This window comes from Hemitrygon akajei, chromosome 16 (genome assembly GCF_048418815.1).
Source record: "Hemitrygon akajei chromosome 16, sHemAka1.3, whole genome shotgun sequence".
NCBI classification, from domain to species: Eukaryota; Metazoa; Chordata; class Chondrichthyes; order Myliobatiformes; family Dasyatidae; genus Hemitrygon; species Hemitrygon akajei.
In genome coordinates, this window is record NC_133139.1 from 46,352,517 (window position 1) to 46,377,464 (window position 24,948).

The window sequence follows — 24,948 nt, forward strand, 5'->3', positions numbered from 1 at the left end:
CAGCACCCAAAGTGGAAATCAAATCTGAGTAGCTGGAGCTGTGAGACACAGGTTCTGCCAGACAGATGAGAATAGGTCTTTGGGGTCTCCATGCAATGCTAAGCAGGCAAGAACAGGGTGTGTAATGGCTGATTCCAGGTTATGAATGAACAAGCAGGGGCAAACTGAGACCAGTGAAAAGGCACAACAACTAAACACGGACTAATTTTATTACATAGTTCTGTACTGAAGAAAAAAACAGACCACAGGCTGGCTAGTTCTCTGTCTGAGGTGGTGGTGAGTGGCACTGGAGCACCACAAGGGACTGTTCTGTTTCTGTTCACACTGTACACCTCAGACTTTCAGTACAACTCTGAGTCTTGACGCTTGCAGAAGTTCTCAGATGACTCTGTGGTGGTTGAGTGTATCAGAGATGGCCAGGAGTTGGAGTACAGAGGACAAGAATCACCTGGTGTGGCCAAAACCAGGGGGATTGATGTTAGGAGGAAGGGGACTGTGGTGGGTCCTGTAGACATTCTGGAAGAAGGAGTTGCAGTGATGGAGGAGTACAAGTACTTGGGTGTTCACCCCGACAACAGACGTGACTGGAAAGCCAACACCAAGGCTGTTCACAAGAAGGGGATGAGCAGACTCTATTTTCTAAGGAAGCTGAGATCCTTCAATGTGGGCAGCAGGATGCTGGAGATCTTTTGCCAGTCTGTTGTAGCGAGTGCGGTCTTCTTTGCGGCTTTATGTTGGGGGAGCAGCATCAGTGAGGATAATGCAAAAAGACTAAATAAACCCATCAGAAACGCTGGATCCACCCTTGGTTACAACCCAGACTCTTTTGAGTTAGTAGTGGAGAGGAGATCACTAAACAAACTGTTATCTATCATGGACTATCTGGCACATCCTCTCCATACCTACTGAATAAGCAGTGGGGCATCTTTTCAAGCAGACTAATTCAGCTTCGCTGTCACAAGGATCATTACAGAAAATCTTTCCTACCAAATGCGATAAGCATATAAAACAGATCATCTCTGTGCAACAGGAGAACACACATCATAGTACAATAATCTCTCCTTTATTATTTCATACATTATTATTGCAGATTAATGCACATTGGTACATTATTATTGTGTACATTATTATTAGTTAAGTCTGCACACTGCTAAGTGTGTTTAAATGTCATTGGGGTAACAGAAGAATTTCCTACTCAGGATCAATTAAGTATTCATTATTATTACTATTATACTATGAACATTGTCATCATTGTGTGCCTGTGCCTGTGCCTAGCAAATTTCTTAATGTTTTATGATAACACTTCAACATGTATGATAGATTTCAGCCCTCCTAATGATAGGAATTTTGTTTTTGTTTAAAATTTTGTATTCATAACAGGCTGTGACAATGTTAAATGAAAGTATGGAGCAGTAACAATGGTGTGAAGAAGCAGCTCCAGGCTGACAAGTGGCCCCTTTATCCATTCCATGTGATATGCTTGAACACTCACACTTCAGGATAAACGGCATTTGAAGCAATTCCACAGTTGTTATCCATGTCCTTCGCCATGTGGACATATCCTTTATTGCCCCAGTTTGATCCCCAGCTGAAGTAACAAAGAACACAGAAGTTAGAATAGTATAGGAATGAGCCCTTCAGCCCACAATGTTGTGCTGAACTAATTAAGCTAATGACACTTTATTAAACTAACTCATTCTACCTGAGCAAGGACCATACCCCTCAATTCTCTGCATCCTCACAGCTTTTCTAAGTGCCTCCATCTTATCTGCATCTACTACCAGCCGGCAGTGTATTCCAGGCCCCCACCATTCCCTGTATAACAAATAAACAGTTTTGTATTAACATTCTGATGAGTCATTTATTCAAAAATCTCATGTAAACAAGATTTGCAGGTGAAATTGTGCTTGACAGTAAAGGCAGGTGGCGGGACGGCAGTCACTGGGATAGAACCATTGTAAAAAGGCCATTCTGCCCAGGATCCTTTAACGGGATCATTGCTGATCTCTACCTTAATGTCATTTATCGCCTCCACGTCTTTGCTGAGAGTACCCAACAAAAATCTGCCAGGGATCAAAACCTCGTCATCCACAGACTTCTGCATTTTCCACCATGCTTAGTATCAAAATCAGCATCAACTGACATACGTCATAAAATTTGTTTGTGGCAGCAGTACAGTGCAAGACATAAAAATTACCATAAGTTATAAGTAGATAGATAATACAAAAGAGGAACAGTGAGCGTATGGACCGTTCAGAAATCTGATGGTGGAGAGGAAGAAGCTGTCCCTAAAATGTTGAGTGTGTGTTTTAAGGCTCCTGTACCTCCTCTTTGATGGTAGGAATGAGAAGAGGGCATGTCCAGGATAGTAAGGGTTCCACTGATGGATTCTTCAAGTATGGAGACCAGAACTGCACGCAGTACTGCAGGTGTGGTCTCACTGGTACCCTGTACAGTTGCAGCATGACCTCCCTGCTCTTAAATTCAATCCCTCTAGCAATGAAGGCCAACATTTCATTTGCCTTCTTGATAGCCTGCAGGCCAACATTTTGTGATTCATGCACAAGCATTCCCAAGTCCCTTGGCACAGCAACATGTTGTAGTTTTTTTTTAACCATTTAAATCATAATCTGCTCTTACATTTTCCTTCCAAAGTGGATGACTTCACATTTACAAACATTGTACTCCATCTGGCAGACCCTTGCCCACTCACTTAATCTATCTATATCTCTCTGCAAACTCTCTGGTTTTTATTTAGAGATACAGCGTGAATTTGGCTCTTCGAACTGTGCTGCCAGCAACCCACTAATTTAACCCTAATCTAATCACAGGGCAATTTATAATGACCAATTAACCTACTAATTGGTAAGTCTTTGTGCTGTGGGAGGAAACTGGAGCACCCAGGGGAAACCTACACATTCACGGGGAGGACGTACAAACTACCTACAGAGGACGTGAGAATTGAACTCCGAACTTTGATGCCCCAAGCACTGTACAGGCCCTTTGGCCTGTGATGTTGTGCTAACTCTTTAACCTACTATAAGCTCAATCTAACATTTCCCTCCCACATAACACTCAATTTTTCTTTCATTCATGGGCTTATCTAAGAGTCTTTTAAATGTCCCTAGTGCATCTTCTGTGAAATCTAATTACGTTGGCATAAATCCTAGCCGGAGGGAATTGAAAAGTATTTTTTGAACTTGTCAATAGCACAAAAAGTTGCAGACCAAGAACATTGACAGTTCTTCTTTGCACAGATGCCACCTGACTTGCTGATTTCTCACAGCATTTTCATTTTTTTGTTACCAAGTAACTTCATATTTTCATTACTTCATTATAAATAAAATCAAACTTTGAGTTTAGATCAACTTATGCTAGATGCAGTCTCCAATCCCCATGTGGCATCATACCTGTTCTTTACTATCCAATATGGCTTCTGATTTTCCATTCCATATCCAACTACCAAAATTCCATGATCAAGGTCCACAGTACTGCAGTGAGGCTCATAAAATATTCCTGCAGAAAATTTTAAAAATTGCATGTTATCATGGAATTACTCATCAATGTGACAAATTCCATAATATTGGAAATCTATGTTGGAATTATAAAATCCCGCATGAGGTAGCCAAAGGCAAAACCAGTGAAGTGCAGAGCTGGGTTGCGGAGAGATCAGAATGGAGTAAAAGTTTAATGTGAATTAATGACATCTCCACTTCCTGGGCTCACTCACATCTTATTTAAGGAATCATAACAAGGAAAGGTCTTTCCTCTGACATGGTAAAATCTGGTTTAATAGGTAGATGTGTTTATTCAGGATCTCAACTGAAAACCACTGGAGGGGGAAGAAGGGACTTCTCTCTCACTGACCTCTTTTCGTCAATGCTGACCATGTTGATCATCCAATTTCTTTCCAGCCTTAATGGTGTAGAATCCCAAAGCCCTTTTCTTTTTGCTCCTGATTCTTTGGCAGCCCCTCAGAACTGGGGATGACTTACTCCCACTCGAGTGCTGTGAGTTCTGAGGCGGATAATGATGCCAGTGATGGATGGAATTGCAGTTTCCTCCACTGATGGGGCTGCCAAGCTGGGTCCTCTCCTGCTGCCTTCCCCAGAACTGCTGTGTGCCCCCAGTACACAGACCACCCAAATGCTCCTTCTCTACTGTGTGGTGACATAGAGCCATAGAACATTACAGCACAGAAAATGGCCCATTGACCCATCTAGTCCATGCCAAACCATCAATTTGCCTAGTCCCATTGAACTGCACTCAGACTATAGTTCTCAATACCCCTCCTTATCCGTGTAGCTATCCAAATTTCTCTTAAATTTTGAAATCAACCCCACATCCACCACTTTCACTGACAGCACCTACCACATTCTCACCACCCTCTGAATGAAGTTCTCTCTCATGTTCCCCTTAAACATTTCACCTTCCACCCTTAATCCATGATCTCCAGTTGTAGTCTCATCCAACCTGAGTGCAAAGAAGCCTGCTTGCATTTACCTTATCTGTACTCCTCCTCTATCAAATCTCTCCTCAATCTTCAATGTTCTAGCGAACGAAATCCTAACCTATTGAACCATTCTCTATAACTCAGGTCCTTAAGACTTTCCCCATCTCCTTCAGCTCCACACATAAGCAGGGCTCTCAGTACCATTAACTGTTCAGGCTAACAAAATGACTTTTCTGTATTGTTATAATGAAATGGCTTCTCTGTAATGTTACTTAATGCTGTAATGGGTTTTTGTGTCTGGAATGTTTGGGTTATAACTGCAGATAAGGGGGAACTAACCAATGGAGAATTGTTATGCTATCTTGTATGTGTGAGCGGAGCAGGAGTTCGCAGTCTTTTTTGGGGAGGCGAGCGAGGAGGACGGACATGTGACGAGCGGACAGCGATTCCAGGGTGGAGGATACTGGACGCCGGTGGCAACTATAAAGTTGTATTTATTTATTCGCCTTTGGTGTATTGTCTGATATTTGTGTTGCGAGCGTGTACTGGGGGAGCATTACACCGTATTTACACCGAAGTATCGCACTGTTGGCGGGGCGATGGTGGTTCATCCTAGGCAAATGGGGTAAATTGGGGGCACAGATGCTACACCTAGATCAGACTCTGATCTTCCAGGGGTCATGTGTGAGAGACCCCCAGGGTTCAGTGGAGATGTTGCATTTTCTCACGGAAGCGTAGGTCACAACCTTCCAGCTGAAAAAGAACAACTTGAAGTCACATCTGTCTCAAAGTAATGGGAAGTATTTAAGGAGTTTCAGACTAAATGTCTTCCCCTAAAGAAAAGCTTGTGGGAGGAGCTAGCAAAGATGGTGCCAGAGGTTTTTGTTGACCCAGGTAACTTCTTACAGATCATCCACAAAACAGCTTATTCTTCCTTTCTTATGTCTTTCTTTTCTTCTCAAGATGGCTGGGATTTTGTCAGAATCCGCAATCTACAACAACAATTCTCTGCAAGCAGTGGGTTTTAGCATTGGCCATGCAGCCTGGCATTTCAGTATCTCAGGAAACAGCTCCATGAATGAACCAGTTTCACTAACTGAAGTGTCATGGGAGTATGAAACACCAGGACAGCTGGCAGCAGAAGGGGGGGGGGGTGGTGGTGGTGGTGTGTGAGTGTGAGTGTGAGTGAGAGTGAGAGTGAGAGTGAGAGTGAGAGTGAGAGTGTGAGTGTGAGAGTGAGAGTGAGAGTGAGAGTGTGAGTGTGAGTGTGAGTGTGTGTGAGAGAGAGAGAGAGAGAGAGAGAGAGAGAGAGAGAGAGAGAGAGAGAGAGAGAGAGAGAGAGAGAGAGAGTGAGAGAGAGAGAGAGAGAGAGAGAGAGAGAGAGAGAGAGAGAGAGAGAGATGACAAGACAAGGTGCACAGTGAACAGGATGGGGGAGGAAAGGGACGCTTATTGATAAACTGTGATACCGGTAAGTTCTAGTGTTTCTCAAATTACTGTTCTTGTCACATCCTGTCCATAAAGCGAAAAACAAGATTAAAGGGAAAGTGGCAGATTGGAACTAAAATATACTCAGGTTCAGGGAGAAAAGGACAACGGTTGATGAGTCCTTTTGCAACTGTAATATCATTGCCAGTGGGGTCCCTCATAGGTCAGTAGTCCACCCCTCGCTGTAAAGGTGATGGAGGCAGAAACTCTCATCACCTTAAGCCTATTTTTGGATGTGCAGTGCAAGAGCCATAGTCAAGAGGGCTTTGTAACAAGCGTAGAAAGGTAGATTCCTTCTTTGTTGATCAGCACTGGCTCAATAGTGTGAATGGGCTCCTTTGGTGTCCAGGAGTTTCTGTTATTCTGCAGTTCCGTTGTGTTCTGATCTATCCCTCTCCTTCCAGTTTTCTTTTATCCTGTACAATGATCCATGGCATCCCAACTAACGACAGAGGCAAATTGATCCCTCATGACTGCAGTAACCACAGACAAGGTGATTTGAAGTACTGGTGTAGGGTTTGAGATTGAATGGGCAAAACATGGAAACTTGGCTGGTCTTCTTAGGAATCCACCTGAACATGAAACAGAAAGGTCACTTGGCCCCGGGAGATTGCTGTAGCTTATCAAATGAACATTCCTGAACTACATCAGCACTCAGTTCCCATAAGCTTTCATCTCGTTGCTTATCAAAAATCTAACAGGAATGAAAATTTAGTATGATTGAACAACCATGTTATCATAAAATGTCCTCTAATTCACTAAAGTTCTTGAAGGAAGGGCTTTGCTATCCCCACCTGGGTTCTGGTGTTAACACCAGACTTACTAGTGTCACGGAAGTTTAACTGCTGTTTGAAATTATCTAGCAAGCCACTAAATTCAAGGGTAATTTGGGAAGCAGAGTGATATTCCATAATTATCCTTCCCAGCTGGCCAAGAGTTCCTCTCCTACCCCACCAACGCAGTGAAGTGACCCCGCTTCATGGATTCTGATGGAAGAAAACGAAGGTGAAGAAAGAAAATGCTGCTTCTTTCCTCCTCTGAAAATGGACATTTTAGGCAAAAGTGAGAAGTGTTGCAAGAATGTCCTGTATATCACTCAGATGGATGTTCCATTATTATTTGTTCACAAGCTGTGAACATTGCTGGCAAATTGGTGCAGTTAGCACTACCAGTGCCTCACAACTCCTAGGAGCCAGGTTCAATCCTCACCTTGGGATCTCTCTTTGTGGAGTTTGCACATTCTCCCTGTGAATGTATGGGTTTCCTCCCTTGGCTGGCCAACATCTGTTGCCCTTACCCGAACTGGCCAAAATGTGAGTGCTTACACAACCATCTGTTTGACCCCTAAGTGGTTGAGGAAGGCTTTCGGAGATAGGTGGCTCAGCAACACCATCTCAGGGGGCAATGAGGGATAGGCAATAAATGCCAGCAATGGCCAGATGCTGAAAAATTCTTTAAAACAGAGCTGCCCCAAATTAATAAGCTAAAGCCCAAGACCAATTTTGGAGGATCTTTGGTCAGCTATTTTGGCCTGTGCATTGTTCTTGGCTTAGTTCTGCAAGCAGATTTGAGCCAATTTACTTCTCCCAATAAAAAAAACAGAATAGAATCTTGTTCCCAGATACAAGTTTCAGAAGGTTAATTTTCCACAAATGCTGTCTGCCATGCTGAACATTTTCTATTCTTGAAATTAAGGTTTAGTGTCACCAAACCCACACCTGAATTTTTCTCCTTTTGTCTCTCCTTTTCAACCTTACCTGCAAATCCTGCTCCTTACCTGATTTGTACAACATGAAGGATCTGTGCTCTGCGTCGATGCCAGCTGAAATCGGTCCAACAGTGGCCACTGCTGCAGCTAAATCCGCTTCGGAGTCTTTCCGAATCTGCGTGACACCCTTGCAAGTGGCAACAATGTCACTCTGTTCAAATTTACAATCACCATTCTAAAGGGAAAGACGCCAGTCAGTACATATGAGATCCAAGTGAAGGCCAGGAAATGTGCGGCACCAATGAGACAACTTTGCAGGAATCTCTTTCTAACATGAGATATTATCATAGAATCATGCATCACAGGAGTCTTTCGGTCCACTGAATGTGTTGATGACCATCAAGCATACGTACTCATTTGTTATATTCTCCTTATTCATATCATTCATACTTAAATTCTACCAGTAGCCCATACACTGAGGGCAATGTGCAGTCTCTAATTAGCCACCAGCCTGCATTTATTTAGAACATGGGCAAAACCTAGCCACCAAAAGCAACCCACAAGATCATGGAGCAACTGTACAAACCGCACACCAGAAGTGGGAATTGAACCCGGGTCTCTCCAACTGTGTGGTACCAGCTCTACCAGCCGTCAAGCTGAGCAAATAGTTCGACAGTTATTTGGAAAGTACAAAGAATGAGAGGAAAGGAAAGGGAACATTACCTTTGCAACGTACGGATAAGACTGTTCGGAAGCAATTCCTTGATCTTTTATGAATGCGAAGCTGGCCATGACAGATCCACCATTACAGCCTGCATTCCCCACAGTTCTGCTGCAGTCCATCAGGTACTGTTCACTCAGGGAAATGAGCTTTCCTGTTTTGTTAAATACCTGTCCTTCCAGTACTCCAGTTGTGCTGAATGCCCAGCAAGAACCACATTGGCCCTAGTAAATACACAAAGATTCAAAGTGAGATGAGGAGGAGGAGCAGTACTGTGCACCAGTCCTTGTCTTCATGATTATTAAGAAGTACTGAACTCCTTCAAGGGCAAAATAAGGTGAGACAAGTAGAGATATGGGTTAAAAAACACCAAACTTCAGTTCTAAATAAAAACAGAAAATGTTCAGCAGATCAGGCTGCGTCTGTGCAGAAAGGAACAGAGTAAACACTGGGGTCATCTGAGACTGACCTCTGGAAAGGAGATTTTGTTGAGTGTTCATGAAGAGCTAGATCGAGTTGCACTCGAGCAGCTGGTGGAATGGCCACTCATGATCCTGACACAGCTGCATTGACCAGGGCAGTGCGAACTAACGGTGTAATGCCGTGGTTCATATTTTTACTGTTATGCTGTATGTGTTTCATTTTGGCAGTTCTGTAAGAGCAGCTTGTTCCGTTTCCAGCTTGTTTGGGTTATGGTTGAAGATAAGAGATGAGGAGAAATGTGTGCCATCCAATTAGGATGATCAGATTAAGGGGAAGTTTCTCCAGTGAGGGACACTAAGGCTGGCTTGGGCTTTTGTTCATCAGGAGATGAAGAGAGAAGACACTGGGGAGAGCCGGTCGTAGCGTACGATCCAGTGGGAGATCCGTCTATTGGAGATGGATTGTGAGTGACATTCGGAAGGTGGTGTGGGCGTTCATGCTGACTGAGGGCCCAGCATGTGAGTGACAGAGAAGTTCAAGATGAGCTCCAACGTGCACATTTGGCTGTTTAATTAGAATGGGCCCTTTTCTTTTTGTTATTCTTTACTAACCCTATAGTTAAGATTCATAAATATAATTCCTTTAATCATATGCAGTGTACAGTCTGTTATTTCATGGCACCAATTTGTAACAGGGTAGCAAATTATACAACATCTGCACAACGGGGGTTTGGTATAGGAGTGCACCTCAATCTCACGAGTTTGATGGGGCTGGAGGTTGTCTTCCCTAGACTTACACAGCTGATTAAACCGGGGGTTTCACTGGGAATCAATTCCCTTAAATGTCCAGTCAGGCAGAGAGAGCTGAATGATGATTCAGCCATGGATTAACTGAATGCAGAGGCCCTGTCTCCAAAAATCCCAACAGTCTTTCTCAAGCGGCAAAGCATGGAGCTGGACTCTGCCAGCTGTGAAGGCATGATGGATCTTAACTTGTTTTAATTTGTTCCAATATTCAGTGATATTTTAGACTTTCAATCAAAAACAGAAAAACTGCAGATTCAGTAAGGATGGATCTGATGAAAAATCTTTGATTTGAAACATTGACATCTGTTTCTCATTCTGTTATGGTCCGGTCCGGAGCCCGCATTCCGGTTCTTGATCCAGTCCGTAGACTCCGGACTGTGGGTCTTGTGGCCGTCCCTCCTTTCGCCGTTGAGCCCAATTAGTCACACCTGTGGATCATCGTGGCTTGTTGGGGCTCAAGGAGACGCACTTGATGCCCATCGGCTGGCGGTGTATATAGGAGGCTCTGGGACTGAGTGGAGTGGAGTGGAGGTTGCCCTGGCTTGGAGATCCCCTTGTTAAAAATGAGTTTTTTGAGTAACTCTGGCAGTCACCCTGGACCTAGTTCCCTTCCTATCCTTTGCCTCTGTAGGGCAAACCTGGCTGGACTGCCGTTGCCTGGTGGGGTCTCTGCCCCTTTCCATCTCTCGCTCCTGACGGGTTGTGCCCTGCAACCTACCCAGGTGCCCCGTGACCTGCTCAGGCCCCTGTGTTCCTGCCTGGGAGATCTGGACCCTGCCTAGGAGTTATGCAGCCCACCCAGAGGTCTCTGCCCCTACCTATCTCTCATTGTTGACGAGTTGTGCCCCGCAACCTACCCAGGTGTCCCGTGACCTGCCCAGTCTCCCGCGTTCCTGCCTGGGAAGTCTGCGCCCTGCCCAGGAGTTATGCGGCCCGCCCAGTGAACTCCAAGATCCTGCCTCGCCTGAACTCCGGGATCCCGCCTTGCCTCGCCTGAACTCTAAGACTCTCCCAGAACCCCAGACTCACCTTGAACATCACCTCCCTGATGCACACCATGGTCACCACATCTTGTCTGTTGTTTAGTTGTTTCCGTCCTGCCCCTAGTACTTCAGTGCCTGCGTCCTGCGCTTGGGTCCAACCTCCTGTCCCCTTATGACACATTCTTGTCTGACCTGAGTGTGCCTAACATTCCACTGATCATTTTAATTTTTAAGAAATTTGATAATGTTGGAAAGGATGGGAGGCAGTAATATATGCGAAGAGAGGGATTGGTTAGTACAGTGTGAGGGAGGAAGGGAGTGCTGCAGAAGAGATGGCAATTTAAAAAACAAAGAAGTGTTCTGGGTAAAAATAAGAAGGAAAATACAGGGAAGGCAAATAAAGAATTTTCTTTGTGTGACTGTGTAGAGGGTATAGACTACAATTTTGCTGCATAAAGGAAAATTGCCCAGTAATTTCACCTTAATCAAGTAATTACATGGTTGTACAAACTTCAGTAAATTACTTATTTGGCACCGCCTTTCCAAATTTGATCTATCCCAGTGAAGTTTTGATATTGTTCACTATCAATAAACCACGCAGTAATTGAGCCTACCAGGTAGCTGATGGTTACCTGATCCTTCACTGGAGTTACGTAGCCCTTTGGCCGCCAATCAACGTGTGGAGGCAATTGAGCATTTTCTTGTTGTGCAAATATTTTCCAAGTTGAGTTCTCAACTTCCTTTCTCTTGTCTGTATTCAACCGAAGTTGCTTGAATTCCTCCAGAGTCTAGAAATTCAAGAAATCTGAAATTTTAACTTCTACGAGTTTAAAGAATCTGCCATAATGTTTTACATGTCCATGATTGTTCACTGCACAAAAAAAAGCATTCATTTAATTCTGATTGCTGGAAATGAGAGTTTTTGAGAATCACTGTCAACAATGAGATATCCTGGACAACCAAGCAAATCATGTATGTATGATCCAATAACTGGGTCATCTTAACCTTAGAGAGAAACAAAAGAATGTTTGCAGAAGAGCTGATAGGCTTCAATAGACAAGGGAGCTGTAGAAATGACAATAATGAGAACATTGATTGTTAAGATGGAGGATATAACTGGAAAATGATCACTGCTCAAAGATAGATGGAAATTGAGTCATTCATGAACTTCCATTGAAAAAAGATGTATGTCTCCTGTATATACATTGAGAATTAAGATGGCGTGCTGGAAGACATAACTACATCAATGCACCTGTACATTCACATCCTCTGCAGACACAAGAGTCTCTCCCTCTCTCCCTCCTCACCTAAGTAGGAGTGTCAGCCATGAGGCCAGCCAGAACCAAACATTACTGAGGGTGACAGTGTGTGCATTCTTCATCCCATTTACTTCCCATCCCAACGTTTCTCAGGCCCTATAAGATTCATGTACAAATGTTGTAGTTTAAAGACACGTCTCCCACCTTACCATGACTATACCTCTAATCATCAGTACATGTGGTCTTTAAAATAGGCCAGAGGAAAGGGCAGTGAGTCCTCGATGGTGAGTCTGCATCCTAACCCTACTCTGGATGGTGTGGATAAGGGCTACATAAAGGCAGCATGGATGAAGGCTGACACCCATGAACACAAATGTGCTTCTGTCATCATTCAGCCGATCATAAATGTACAAGAGCAAGAAGGAGCACAACTGCAACCTGCCAAACATCGTAATGAAGAGACTGAGCCCATCCTCTCCAGAGACAGCAGCTCCAGGTCAACACTTTCCAAGCTGGTATGAAGGGCACCCCAAAGACAAACACTGTGCATGAGATCTACCCTGTGGGCTCAGTGCCACCTTCACACTACGCCAGGTTGTGCCATCATAGCTCTGTACTTCACCACTGGCCAGAACTTTGAAAATGCCATAGCACTTGGGTAACACTTCCTCAGCAGATTTCCAGGCCAGTTAATGCCGTGCCCTGGTACACAGGCAAACCTCCCTGGGCAAAGAGTCAGCACCCTCCTCACAGTGACTGAGTTCATGCCTCTACTTATCATGCTGCGTTCACAAAGGACAGGACTCAGGTGCAGAGGAACAGTAGGATCCCCAGGAAGAGATAGAAACAAGAGGGTAGAAGTTGGAATCAGAGCAACTGAATGACACCACGAGGTAATTCATCCTCTCTGACACAATGACCCCACTTAGGCACTGAATGAGAGATCTAGAAACATAGAAATATAGAAAACCTACAGCACAATACAGCCCTTTCGGCCCACAAAGTTGTGCCGAACATGTCCCTACCCTAGAAATTACTAGGCTTACCCATAGCCCTCTATTTTTCTAAGCTCCATGTACCTATCCAAAAGTCTCTTAAAAGACCCTATCGTATCCATCTCCACCACCGTTGCCGTCTGCCCATTCCACGCACTCACCACTCTATGTAAAAAAACTTACCCCTGACATCTCCTCTGTACCTACTCCCCAGCACATTAAACCTGTGTCCTCTCGTGGCAACCACCTCAACCCTGGGAAAAGCCTCTGACTATCCACACAATCAATGCCTCTCATCATCTTCTACACCTCCATCAGGTCACCACTCATCCTCCGTCGCTCCAAGGATGAAAGGCCGAGTTCACTCAACCTGTTTCCATAAGGCATGTTCCCCAATCCAGGCGAAGTCCATCGGACAAAGTCAGCATGGATTTGTGAAAGGAAAATCATGTCTGATGAATCTTATAGAATTTTTTGAAGATGTAACTAGTAGAGTGGATAGCGGAGAGCCAGTGGATTTGGTATATTTGGATTTTCAAAAGGCTTTTGACAAGGTCCCACACAGGAGATTAGTGTGCAAACTTAAAGCACACGGTATTAGGGGTATGGTATTGATGTGGATAGAGAATTGGTTGGCAGACAGGAAGCAAAGAGTGGAAATAAACGGGACCTTTTCAGAATGGCAGGTAGTGACTAGTGGGGTACCGCAAGGCTCAGTGCTGGGACCCCAGTTGTTTACAATACATATTAATGATTTAGACGAGGGAATTAAATGCAGCATCTCCAAGCTTGCGGATGACACAAAGCTGGGCGGCAGTGTTCGCTGTGAGGAGGATGCTAAGAGGATGCAGGGTGACTTGGATAGGTTAGGTGAGTGGGCAAATTCATGGCAGATGCAATTTAATGTGGATAAATGTGAGGTTATCCACTTTGCTGGCAAGAACAGGAAAACAGATTATTATCTGAACGGTGGCCGATTAGGAAAAGGGGAGGTGCAACGAGACCTGGGTGTCATTGTACACCAGTCATTGAAGGTGGGCATGCAGGTACAGCAGGCGGTGAAAAAGGCAAATGGTATGTTGGCATTCATAGCAAAAGGATTTGAGTACAGGAGCAGGGAGGTTCTACTGCAGTTGTACAAGGCCTTGGTGAGACCACACCTGGAGTATTGTGTGCAGTTCTGGTCCCCTAATCTGAGGAAAGACATTCTTGCCATAGAGGGAGTACAAAGAAGGTTCACCAGATTGATTCCTGGGATGGCAGGATTTTCATATGAAGAAAGACTGGATCGACTAGGCTTATACTCACTGGAATTTAGAAGATTGAGGGGGGGATCTTATTGAAACGTATAAAATTCTAAAGGGATTGGACAGGCTAGATGCAGGAAGATTGTTTCCGATGTTGGGGAAGTCCAGAACGAGGGGTCACAGTTTAAGGATAAAAGGGAAACCTTTTGGGACCGAGATGAGGAAAAACTTCTTCACACAGAGAGTGGTGAATTTGTGAAATTCTCTGCCACAGGAAACAGTTGAGGCCGGTTCATTGGCTATATTTAAGAGGAAGTTAGATATGGCCCTTGTGGCTAAAGAAATCAGGGGTATGGAGGGAAAGCAGGTACAGGGTTCTGAGTTGGATGATCATACTTGAAGGGCCGAATGGCCTACTCCTGCACCTATTTTCTATGTTTCTAAATTTCCCCTGCACCCTTTCTATGGTTTCCACATCCTTCCTGCAGTGAGGCGACCAGAACTGAGCACAGTACTCCAAGTGGGGTCTGACCAGGGTCCGATATAGCCGCAACATTACCTCTCGGGTCCTAAATTCAGTTCCACAATTAATGAAGGCCAGTACACCATACACTTTCTTAACCATGAAGTCAACCTGCGCAGCTGCTTTGAGCGTCCTATGGACTTGGACCCCAAGATCCCTCTGATCCTCCACACTGCCAAGAGTCTTACCACTAATACTATATTCTGCCATCATATTTGACCTACCAAAATGAACCACCTCACACTTATCTGGGCTGAACCCCATCTGCCACTTTGCAGCCCAGTTTTGCATCCTATCAATGTCCTGTTGTAACCTCTGACAGCCCTCCACACTATCCACAACACCTCCAACTTTTGTGTCATCAACAAACTTACTAATCCATCCCTCCACTTCCTCATCCAGGTCATTTATAAAACTCACGAAGAGTAAGGGTCCCAGAACAAACCCCTGAGGCACACCACTGGTCACTGACCTCCATACAGAATATGACCAGTCTACAACCACTCTTTGCTTTCTGTGGGCAAGCCAGTTTTGGATCCACAAAGCAATGCTTCCTTACTTTCTCAATAAGCCTTGCATGGGGTACCTTATCAAATGCCTTGCTGAAATCCATATACACTACATCTACTGCTCTTCCTTCATCAATCTGTTTAGTCACATCCTCAAAAAATTCAATCAGGTTCGTAAGGCATGACCTGCCCTTGACAAAGCCATGCTGACTATTCCTAATCATTTTATACCTCTCTAAATGTTCATAAATACTGCCTCTCAGGATCTTCTCCATCAACTTACCAACCACTGAATAAGACTCACTGGTCTATAATTTCCTGGGCTATCTCTACTCCCTTTCTTGAATAAAGGAACAACATCCGCAACCCTCCAATCTTCCGCAACCTCTCCTGTCCCCATTGATGACTCAAAGATCATCACCAGAGGCTCAACAATCTCCTCCCTCACCTCCCACAGTAGCCTGGGGTACATTTTGTCTGGTCCCAGGGACTTATCCAACTTGATGCTTTCCAGAAGCTCCAGTACATCCTCTTTCTTAATATCTACATGCTCAAGCTTTTCAGTCCTCTGCAAGTCATCACTACAATCACCAAGATCCTTTTCCACTGTGAATACTGAAGTAAAGTATTCATTAAGTACCTCTACTATTTCCTCCGGTTCCATACACACTTTCCCACTGTCACATTTGATAAGGTCCTATTCTTTCACGTCTTATCCTCTTGCTCCTCACATACCCTTAAATAATCATAGAATGTGGGAAACATGTCAGCCACAACAAAAGGAACAAGGGCTTAACAACTCTAGTTAAGATATTGATGTGTAAATACAGGTGCTCCAAAACCCTAGAAGCTCAATGCTCTATGGCAAGCCACAGGGCTCATGACAGAACTGCTGCATCCCACCACTGGTCGTGATGCTTTCCCGACGGTCGACCAGCACACATTGACACAGCCCGGCATCTGACCATGCCATCAGAATACAGTGCATCCAGGCCCAAAGCTGCTCCGGGTCACTCTGCACAACTGTGCTAAGGGAGCTTTCATCTACCAGTTAGCTCTGGTTCGGTGTTGAGATGGTGAGGTGGAGCCACTGGGAATCAGGAGCCAAAGGGAACACGCAAGCAAACTGGAGAATTATTAAATGGATTTGACCTTGAATAAATGGACAAAAATATTTGGCTTGCTGGATTGCTTGATTTTGGTTTTCATGTTGAGTGTATTATCCTTGAGGTGACCAGAAACACAACTACAGGTATCAAGTGAACTATATTGAGTTTGAACAGGGCAAAAGTGCCCTGCACCTTATTCTTTCACATCCCTTTTAGTTTTTTAACCACTTACACTGCTGGAATTTATATGGAATCTTAAACTCCCAAAACCTCTAGGAAGCAAATGTAATATTCCTAAGGGCAAAGTGTGTGAACTTCTCAGTACTTTATACTGGAATAATTTTATGTATGGTGTTTAGCTCCAACAATGTTGGGCAGTTAGGTATTCAAATTAAAGAAAATAGACTTAAAAACAGAAGCACTGGAAAAACTCAACTGATTGGCCAACATCTGTGAAAAGAGTAACTGTCAATATTCTTGATTGTTTGTCAGAACAAAATGAACATTTGGTACACTTCACGTTTGTTCTATGATGTACCACCACATTTGATCAATTGGTAATATTTTTGGAAGTTGGCATCCCTCATTTCCACTTTGTACGTACCAGATCGCCAAACTGGTTCATCCCCACAGTGAATGAATGCTTCCCCATTGAATGCTCCAGGTTATGTTGTTCAATGTATCTCATGTTCTTCTCCCAAACCATTCTTCTGTAATTTATATTTTCCTAAAAGCAACATTACACTAAAAGTTATTTTATTTTATCATTGTGTCAAAGACCTGTTATTACTCCACCAGCCTAATCAAATAGGAATGGAGAGATTCCAAATCTCATGTCAATATTCCCATTTATCCATTCCCACTATATCTCTGAAGTTCTGTATTAGGGGATAGCACACATTAATAATGACAATGGAGGATGGACACCAAGGTAATAGCCTTAAACGTCATCCACAATGATCCTCTGCTGTCTTCTGTGCAGAACAATTGTGTACTCTTGAACTGTTGTGTACCAATCTACTGTTGGATAAATATTACTGCCAGCGTACACTAAAGGACTTCGCTCCACCAACCATAATAGAAGCCAAACTCTGTGGGTACCAGTGGGAATCTGCAGTTCCTCAATGCATCATTCTTCCTGGTTGCTGGAAGGAAGTAGAGCCATCATAGGAGTGATATTCGGAAGGAAGACTCTCTGAATGAGCGCTCTGTTACCACCTAGCTCCCACTATCAAGCAGTAAGTGAACAAACCAGAATATCTGGCTTGTTGTACACTTGTCCAGCTTTGGCTAAGATCTGCGATTCTCCACATAGAACATTCCAAGAAATGAATGATGAATGTGTCTTAACTTTCTAAATTAACATGCAGAGAGAACTGTGCTAAATGCCACATAGTGACAAAACAAATTGATGAAGGTAGATTGGTGCATGTGCCGTATGTGGATTCTAGTAAGGTGTTTGACAAGGTTCCCATGGTAAGCTCATTCAGAAAGTCAGGAGGGAATCTAGGGAAAATGGCTGAGTGGATTTTCAAGTTTAAAAGTTCAAGATAAATTTATTATCAAGTAAATTTAAGTCACCAACACTGAGATTCATTTTCTTGTGGGCAATCACAGTAAATACAAGAAACACAATAAAATCAATAAGAGACCACAGCCAACAGGGCAGACAACAACCAATGTTCAAAAAAACCAACAGAGCAAATACAAGAAAGAGAAAATATTACTAATAGTATTAAACAATTAGGGATACACAGCAATATGTATGCATGTAAATCTTCAGAGAGCCACAGAACTAAACACCACTACAATAGTCCCAAAGTTCCTAGCAATGAGTATGCTTAGCTATGCCCATACCTCAGGTTTTATCAGCCTGAGTTGAGAAAAACATAAATGCATAATTAAAGAAATAAACAAACAGTAAATATTGAGAATATGAGAAGGCTGTGAATGTGAGGTTGCAGGAACAGTTCAGTGATGGGTGCAACTGCAAGAAGTGAGCATGACCTGGATGATAGATGTTGATTTTCTGTAACAGTGCTCCATGTAGATGTGCTCAGTGGTGGGGAGGGCTTTACCCGTGATGGACTGAACAGTATTCACTACTTTTTGTAGTCTCTTCCATACAAAGGCATTGTTGTTTCCATTTATAGAAGTTTTTTAGTTTTAGGTGACATGCTGAATCTTCACAAATTCCTAAGGAAGTAGAGGCGTTGCCATGCTTTCTTCGTAATGGCACTTACATGCTGGACCCAGGACAGATCTTCTGAAGTGATAACTCTGTCATAACAGGGGCACTGGGAACGGACCCAAATGCAAGATACAGGACAAGGAACTGGAAACTAGGATCCTGGCCTTGGACTCCGAGCCAGAGACTGGACAAGGACCCAGAACCTGGGTATTGACTCGGGCTCGGACCCCGGAACTAGGCGAGGACATGACGTGGCTACAGGACTGCACGTGGCTTGGGTTCTTCGAGGCTTGGCTGCAGGACTAGACGTGGAACTCCTGCACAGGACGAGGCACATGGACAGGACAAGAACCCAAAGCCTTGACTCAAACTTGGGACACCTAAACATGGAGCCCTAGTTTTGAGATAACAGGAACACGGAGCCTTGGTCTTGAGAGAACAGGAACACAAGGACATGGAACACAGAGTCAGGACCCCTCCTAGGGAGCAGGACATAGGGCCAGGACTCATACACAGAACACAGAGAGACGGTTCTCAACACAATGTAGTGGAAAATAGCTGGACCTACCTAGCGAAGGCATGGACACAGAGATGGTTCCCAAATCAAGGTAGTGGCAAACAGCCGGACCTACCTAGCGAAGGCATGGACACAAAGATGGTTCCCAACACAAGGTAGTGGCAAACAGCCGGACCTACCTAGCGAAGGCATGGACACAAAGATGGTTCCCAACACAAAGTAATGGCAAACAGCCGGACCTACCTAGCGAAGGCATGGACACAGAGATGGTTCCCAAATCAAGGTAGTGGCAAACGGCCGGACCTACCTAGCGAAGGCATGGACACAGAGATGGTTCCCAAATCAAGGTAGTGGCAAACGGCCGGACCTACCTAGCGAAGGCATGGACACAGAGATGGTTCCCAAATCAAGGTAGTGGCAAACGGCCGGACCTACCTAGCGAAGGCATGGACACAGAGATGGTTCCCAAATCAAGGTAGTGGCAAACAGCCGGACCTACCTAGTGAAGGCATGGACACAGAGATGGTTCCCAACACAAGGTAATGGCAAACAGCCGGACCTACCTAGCGAAGGCATGGACACAAAGATGGTTCCCAAATCAAGGTAGTGGCAAACAGCCGGACCTACCTAGCGAAGGCATGGACACAGAGATGGTTCCCAACACAAGGTAGCGGCAAACAGCCGGACCTACCTAGCAAAGGCATGGTCACAGAGATGGTTCCAAACAACAATAGACAGTTCCTTATCTAAACACAGCAAGGCTCCAGTCTTGATCCGGTGGTAGAACTTGACAGCGATACAGGCAGGGATGCAGGCAAAGTTGCAGGCAAGGCGTCAGGCAAAGGCTTTAGGTGAAAGGGGAAGGGAAGGGAAGGGAACAGTTCAGCAAATGAAGTTCTTCTTCTTGTTTTACAGCGGTTGGCACCCAGCTTAATGATGCATTACTGCCACCTTCTGCTCCGGAGAGTAGATCAGACGATAGACTCATACTCTAAATCTCTACACACACACACCTACACCTTATCCTTTCTTCCCCCAGTTCCCTTAGATTAATTCTTATCATCTCTCTCTGTATCCCATACTTCCTGCAACTCAGAACTACATGTTCTACTGACTCCTCTTCCTGACATTCCTCACACAATCCTGTCTGGTGTTTCCCTATCAATTTCAATGTTTGGTTTAGTGCACAGTGCCCCAGCCTTAACCTAGTCCACACAGTTTCCTCGCTTCGGTATCCACTGCCTACCCTATTACCTGCAACACTTTTTTGTATTTGATATAAATGCCTCCCTTTCCCCTCCCTGCCCCATTTTTCTTGCCACATTTGGATAATTCTTTCCCAGATTATACACTTAGCCTCTGCTTTGCTGATACTAATGTGCATTTCTATATTTTCTTTCTTTAACGTCCTCTTTGCCAACTCATCCATCCTCTCATTCCCCTTCACCCCTACATGAGCTGGAACCCATAGAAATTTAACCTGACCTCCCTGATTTGCAACTCTTGTGACTGACTGAAGGACTTCATAAAGTACATCTTGCCGGCTGTTTGAGTGAAAAGACTTTAAACTTGCTAGAACTGAGGATGAATCTGAGCATATCAACACTTTGACTCGTCTAGCTTTCTCCACCCATCGCAACACAACACTGCCAACATCTCCGCTGTATACACCGCTAACTTATCAAATGTTCTTCTACTGTTTGCAATTGCTTTTGCTGGTATAGCCACCCCAAACCCTGTCACTCCTGTCTCAGGTTCCTTAGCACCATCCGTATAAATCTGAGTATAATCACTATACTTTTCCATCACATGATAGTTAAATGCACTTACCAAATCAGTTTTATATTTTCCTTTCCTTCTTACCTCTAACAAATGCCAGTCTACATCAGGCCATACCAGCTTCCATGGAGCTACAACCAGATAAACTACTGAAGGACTTGCCCTTAGATCAAACACTCCACATTCTTTAGCAATATCATTCCCTACCTGACTAAGGTTATCCCTCTGAAACTTCCCATTCTCCCAACACTCCTGTAACACTCCTTTAGCAGGGTGAGAATCATTGTGCCCCTGCAAATTAGCCCAGTAGTTTCCATCAATTGCTTCCTTCTTAGTTTCAAAGGCATTAATCCCAATTCTACCTGTAGGGCTGATATTGGTGATGTTTTAAAAGCTCCACTGAACATTCCAAAAACCTGAGCCTGAATCACATCCAGTTTCCTTATAAGAGACCTAGCTGCTGATCCATATGTTGCATTTCAATAGACCAACACAGATCTTGCTAAAGCCACATACATTCTCTTTAATGCTGAACAACTTGCTTCCCATTCCCTACCAGTCAAACATCTCATCACATTTATTACTTTTCTACATTTCTCCTCAACTTTCCTGATATGGTCTGCCCATGTTAATCGTGAATCAAATATAACTCCCAGAAATGTAAATGACCCAACCCTTTCTAATTCTATCCCATACATCCTTAACTTCTTCCCTACCTCAATTCTTTTCCTGGTGAAACATACAGTTTGAGTTTTTTCTACAGAAAATCTGCATCCCCAAGCATAACCCCACTCCACCACTTCATCAATTCCTCCTTGTATCTTCCTGATTATATGCTCCATGTTCCTGCCTCTTTTCCACAAGGCCCCATCATCCGCAAACAGTGACCTACCTATATCCACTGGTACCTTTATGAAGACATCATTGATCATTATGATGAAAAGTAACGGGCTAATCACACTACCCTGAGGTGTGCCATTTCCCACTATGTACTGATTTGATAACTCCAACCCAATCCAAACTTGAATTTTCCTACCAAACAAAAAATCTTTAATCCAATTAAAAACTCTCCCCCCAACCTGCATCTTGTGCAGTTTAATTATCAATCCTTCCTTCCACATCATGTCATAGGCTTTTTCTATGTCAAAAAACACTGCAACTACTGACTCTTTATTTGCCTGGGCCTTCCTTATTTCAGTGTCTAACCTTATCACTGAGTCCATGGAGTTCCTTCCCTTCCTAAAACCACTCTGATAACTTGCCAGCATTCTCCTCTTTTCAAGCTCATACGATAACCTTTCTGTTATCATCCTTTCCATTATCTTGCATATATTTGATGTTAATGCTATTGGTCTGTAGCTAGTGGGTTTTGACGGATCCTTGCCGGGTTTCCTTATTGGAATTACTACTGCTTCTTTCCATGCACTTGGTAATCTTCCCTCCTCCCACACTCTGTTGTAAAGATGCAGTAACTTCAAGAGCGCTCCTTCTCCTAGATTATTTTAGCATAACATAGCATATTAGATCTTTCCCTGGGGAGGTTGGTCTCGATCTCTTTATTGCTCTCACCATTTCTGCCAAAGTAAATGGATCATCAATTATATCATCAGTTTCTTCCCTCCTGTTTAACACACCTGGGTATTGACTCATTGTTCTTTCCCTTCTCCCTTCTTCAGACAAATTTTCTAAACTGTGTATCTATACAAACGACTTGGCCATGATCTCAGCCTTATCCCTGCTGGAGACTGCTGTTTCCTCCTCAGATATCATTACTGGATACTCCCAATCCCTTCTATCTCCCCCCATCCTCTTAATCATTCCCCATACCTCTCCCACAGGTGTTGTTCTTCCTATTTTGTTGCAGAAACTCCTCCAAATTGCCCTTTTAGCTTGACGTATAGTTCTTCTCACCACTGCCTATGCCTTCTTATATTGAATCAAATGCTGCATATTATGGGTTCTTTTAACTAGTCTGAATGCTCTATTTCTGTTTTTTACAGCCTGACAACATTCCTCTGTCCACCACGGAACCAGTTTTCTATTCACTCTATTTTGACTCCTGGGTATAGATCCTTCTGCTGCCATAATAATTGCTGAAGTCACCTGACTGTTTAATTCATCTATACTTCCAGAAATGTCAATCTTTGTCAATGCTTCTTCATTCAACTTCTGGAACTTACCCCAATCTGCTTTTCCAAACACCCACTTTGGGACTCCCCCACCTGGTCTTATTTCAACTCTTTCACCCACTGAACATGAAACTGAATAGTGATCGCTGCCTACTGTTGAAGCAGTCCAAACTCCCCAGTTACTAACTCCAGCCAAGGTATTAGACACTAATGTAACATCTAATACTGACTCAGTTCCTGTTGATATGTTTATCCTTGTTCCTCTACCATCATTCATACACACCAAATCCTTTCTTCCATCAAATCTTCAATTACTTTTCCATTTGAATTTGTATATGAATCCCCCCATATTGTGCTGTGAGCATTGAAATCTGCACACCACACTACTTTATGTCTGATTTGTCCTTGTATCCTTAGTAGGCTGTCAAAATCCAACCTTTTACATGGATTATAGTAGTTAATTATAACCACTCCCTCCCTTCTCTCCCACACTTCCATCACTATGTATTCCTGATCGTCTCCTTTTTCCAGTACTCTATACAGTATACCTTGCTTGATTAACATAGCACAACCTCCTCCTCCCCCTAGATTTCTATCTTTCCTTATCATTGTATATCCATATACCACAAAGTCTAAAGTTGGTTTCAACCAAGTTTCCTGGATACACACTACATCCGGTTTTACAACCATTTCTTTAATAAAGTGCTTGAATTCCTGGCCATTGGCCAGCAAGCTCCTTGCATTCCATTGCAAAAGAGTCACCATAATGAGTATTAACCAACCCATGACACTTCCTGGCTTGACTGATTATTGAGGTTCTCCCTCACTTCTTCCCATGTCAGTCCTACTAACCCTAAATGGTTTACTGCTGCTTTGACCACCAGCTGAATTCTGTCACTTTTTGACTTTACCTCAGCCGTACTATTAATCACTCCTGCAATAAATGTTACTAGAGCCGTTATGTCAACATAAATCCTGTCATTTGTTCTTTGTTGCATCTCTCGCATCCCTATTGCTCCCTGTTCATTAGGAGCATTATTCTGTTCTCTTGACATTCTTACAGCTTCTGCATAAGCGACCCTTCTTTTCACTCTTATTTCTTGAATTTTATTCTCCCGTCTCATAACCTCACACCCATTAATGCCACATTATGAGCTCCTCCACAATTACAGCATTTTGGTTGCACTCCTATTCCACACTTTCCATATTCATGATCATCCCCACATCTAGCACATCTCCTCTGCCTTTTACAGTTTTTACCTATGTGTCCAAACCTTTGACAATTATAGCACCTCAATGGCTTTGGCACATTTACCCTTACTGGGTAACTCATGAAACCCAGGAACACTTTCCTTGGCATTCTTTCTTCTTCAAATTCAATCAATACTGTTTCACTTTCCTTTTTCACTCCCTCCTTCATTGTTTTCAGTCTTTCAACATTCATTACTTTCCCTCCTTTGATATTCCTCTTCAACTCCTCTATATTTATACTCATTGGTACCCCCATGATCACTCCTTTACATCCACCACCATTTCATGCTCCCACCCTCCCTGTGTATTCCACCTTACATTTTCCTATCTCTCTTAATTTGAGTGCTTTTTCAAGCTGTTCCTCATTCGCACATCTTACCAATAGGTTGCCATCTTTAAGGACTTTTGCAAATACTTTTTCCCCTATTTTATTTACCAGTGTTGTTGTTAGCACAAATGGGTTAATTTTCTTCATGTTTCCCTTGAGCCTTCTCATTAAACCTTATTATGACAACACCTTCTCTCTGAACTTGTTCATCTTCCTCACTTTCAGAGCACTCTCCACTGTCATTTCTTATTCTTTCACTCCCTTTGTCTCAGTTTTCATTCATCCATCCCCTCACTATCTCCTCATTTCCTTTAATTCTCCCGTCACAACCATCCATTTCTCCCCAGTTGCCTCACCAAAGTCAGCTGTTCAGCAGCTTGCTCAGCCTTCCTGCTAACCTGCACCAGAACCAGAAACACAAGCATGCACTGGCCAACCCTTGCCCAGTTCTGGGTGCAACCAGCCTCAACCATCAGGTGAGCCCCATGCCAAACAAATGAAGCTTCATCTTCTTCTATTTCCAGCAGTT

The 24,948-nt window shown here is 43.6% G+C and overlaps 1 protein-coding gene across 4 annotated transcripts in view; it reads right to left on the minus strand.

Annotated features, from left to right (window-relative positions):
- Positions 1-1,061: 1,061 nt before the first annotated feature.
- LOC140740013 (procathepsin L-like) overlaps positions 1,062-24,948 on the minus strand; it is a 51,980-nt gene continuing 28,093 nt past the window's right edge. For 2 of the 4 annotated variants that reach the window (XM_073068793.1, XM_073068792.1), the window contains 7 exons: positions 16,829-16,951; positions 11,215-11,370; positions 8,373-8,594; positions 7,719-7,884; positions 3,411-3,516; positions 1,720-1,815; positions 1,062-1,588 (listed from right to left, as the gene is read on the minus strand). In XM_073068793.1, the coding sequence (XP_072924894.1) occupies positions 1,489-1,588; positions 1,720-1,815; positions 3,411-3,516; positions 7,719-7,884; positions 8,373-8,594; positions 11,215-11,370; positions 16,829-16,951 (969 nt within the window). In that variant the 3' untranslated portion in view covers positions 1,062-1,488. The remainder of the gene's footprint in view (positions 1,589-1,719; positions 1,816-3,410; positions 3,517-7,718; positions 7,885-8,372; positions 8,595-11,214; positions 11,371-16,828; positions 16,952-24,948) is intronic. The other 2 variants (XM_073068795.1, XM_073068794.1) reach the window with 2 other exon arrangements.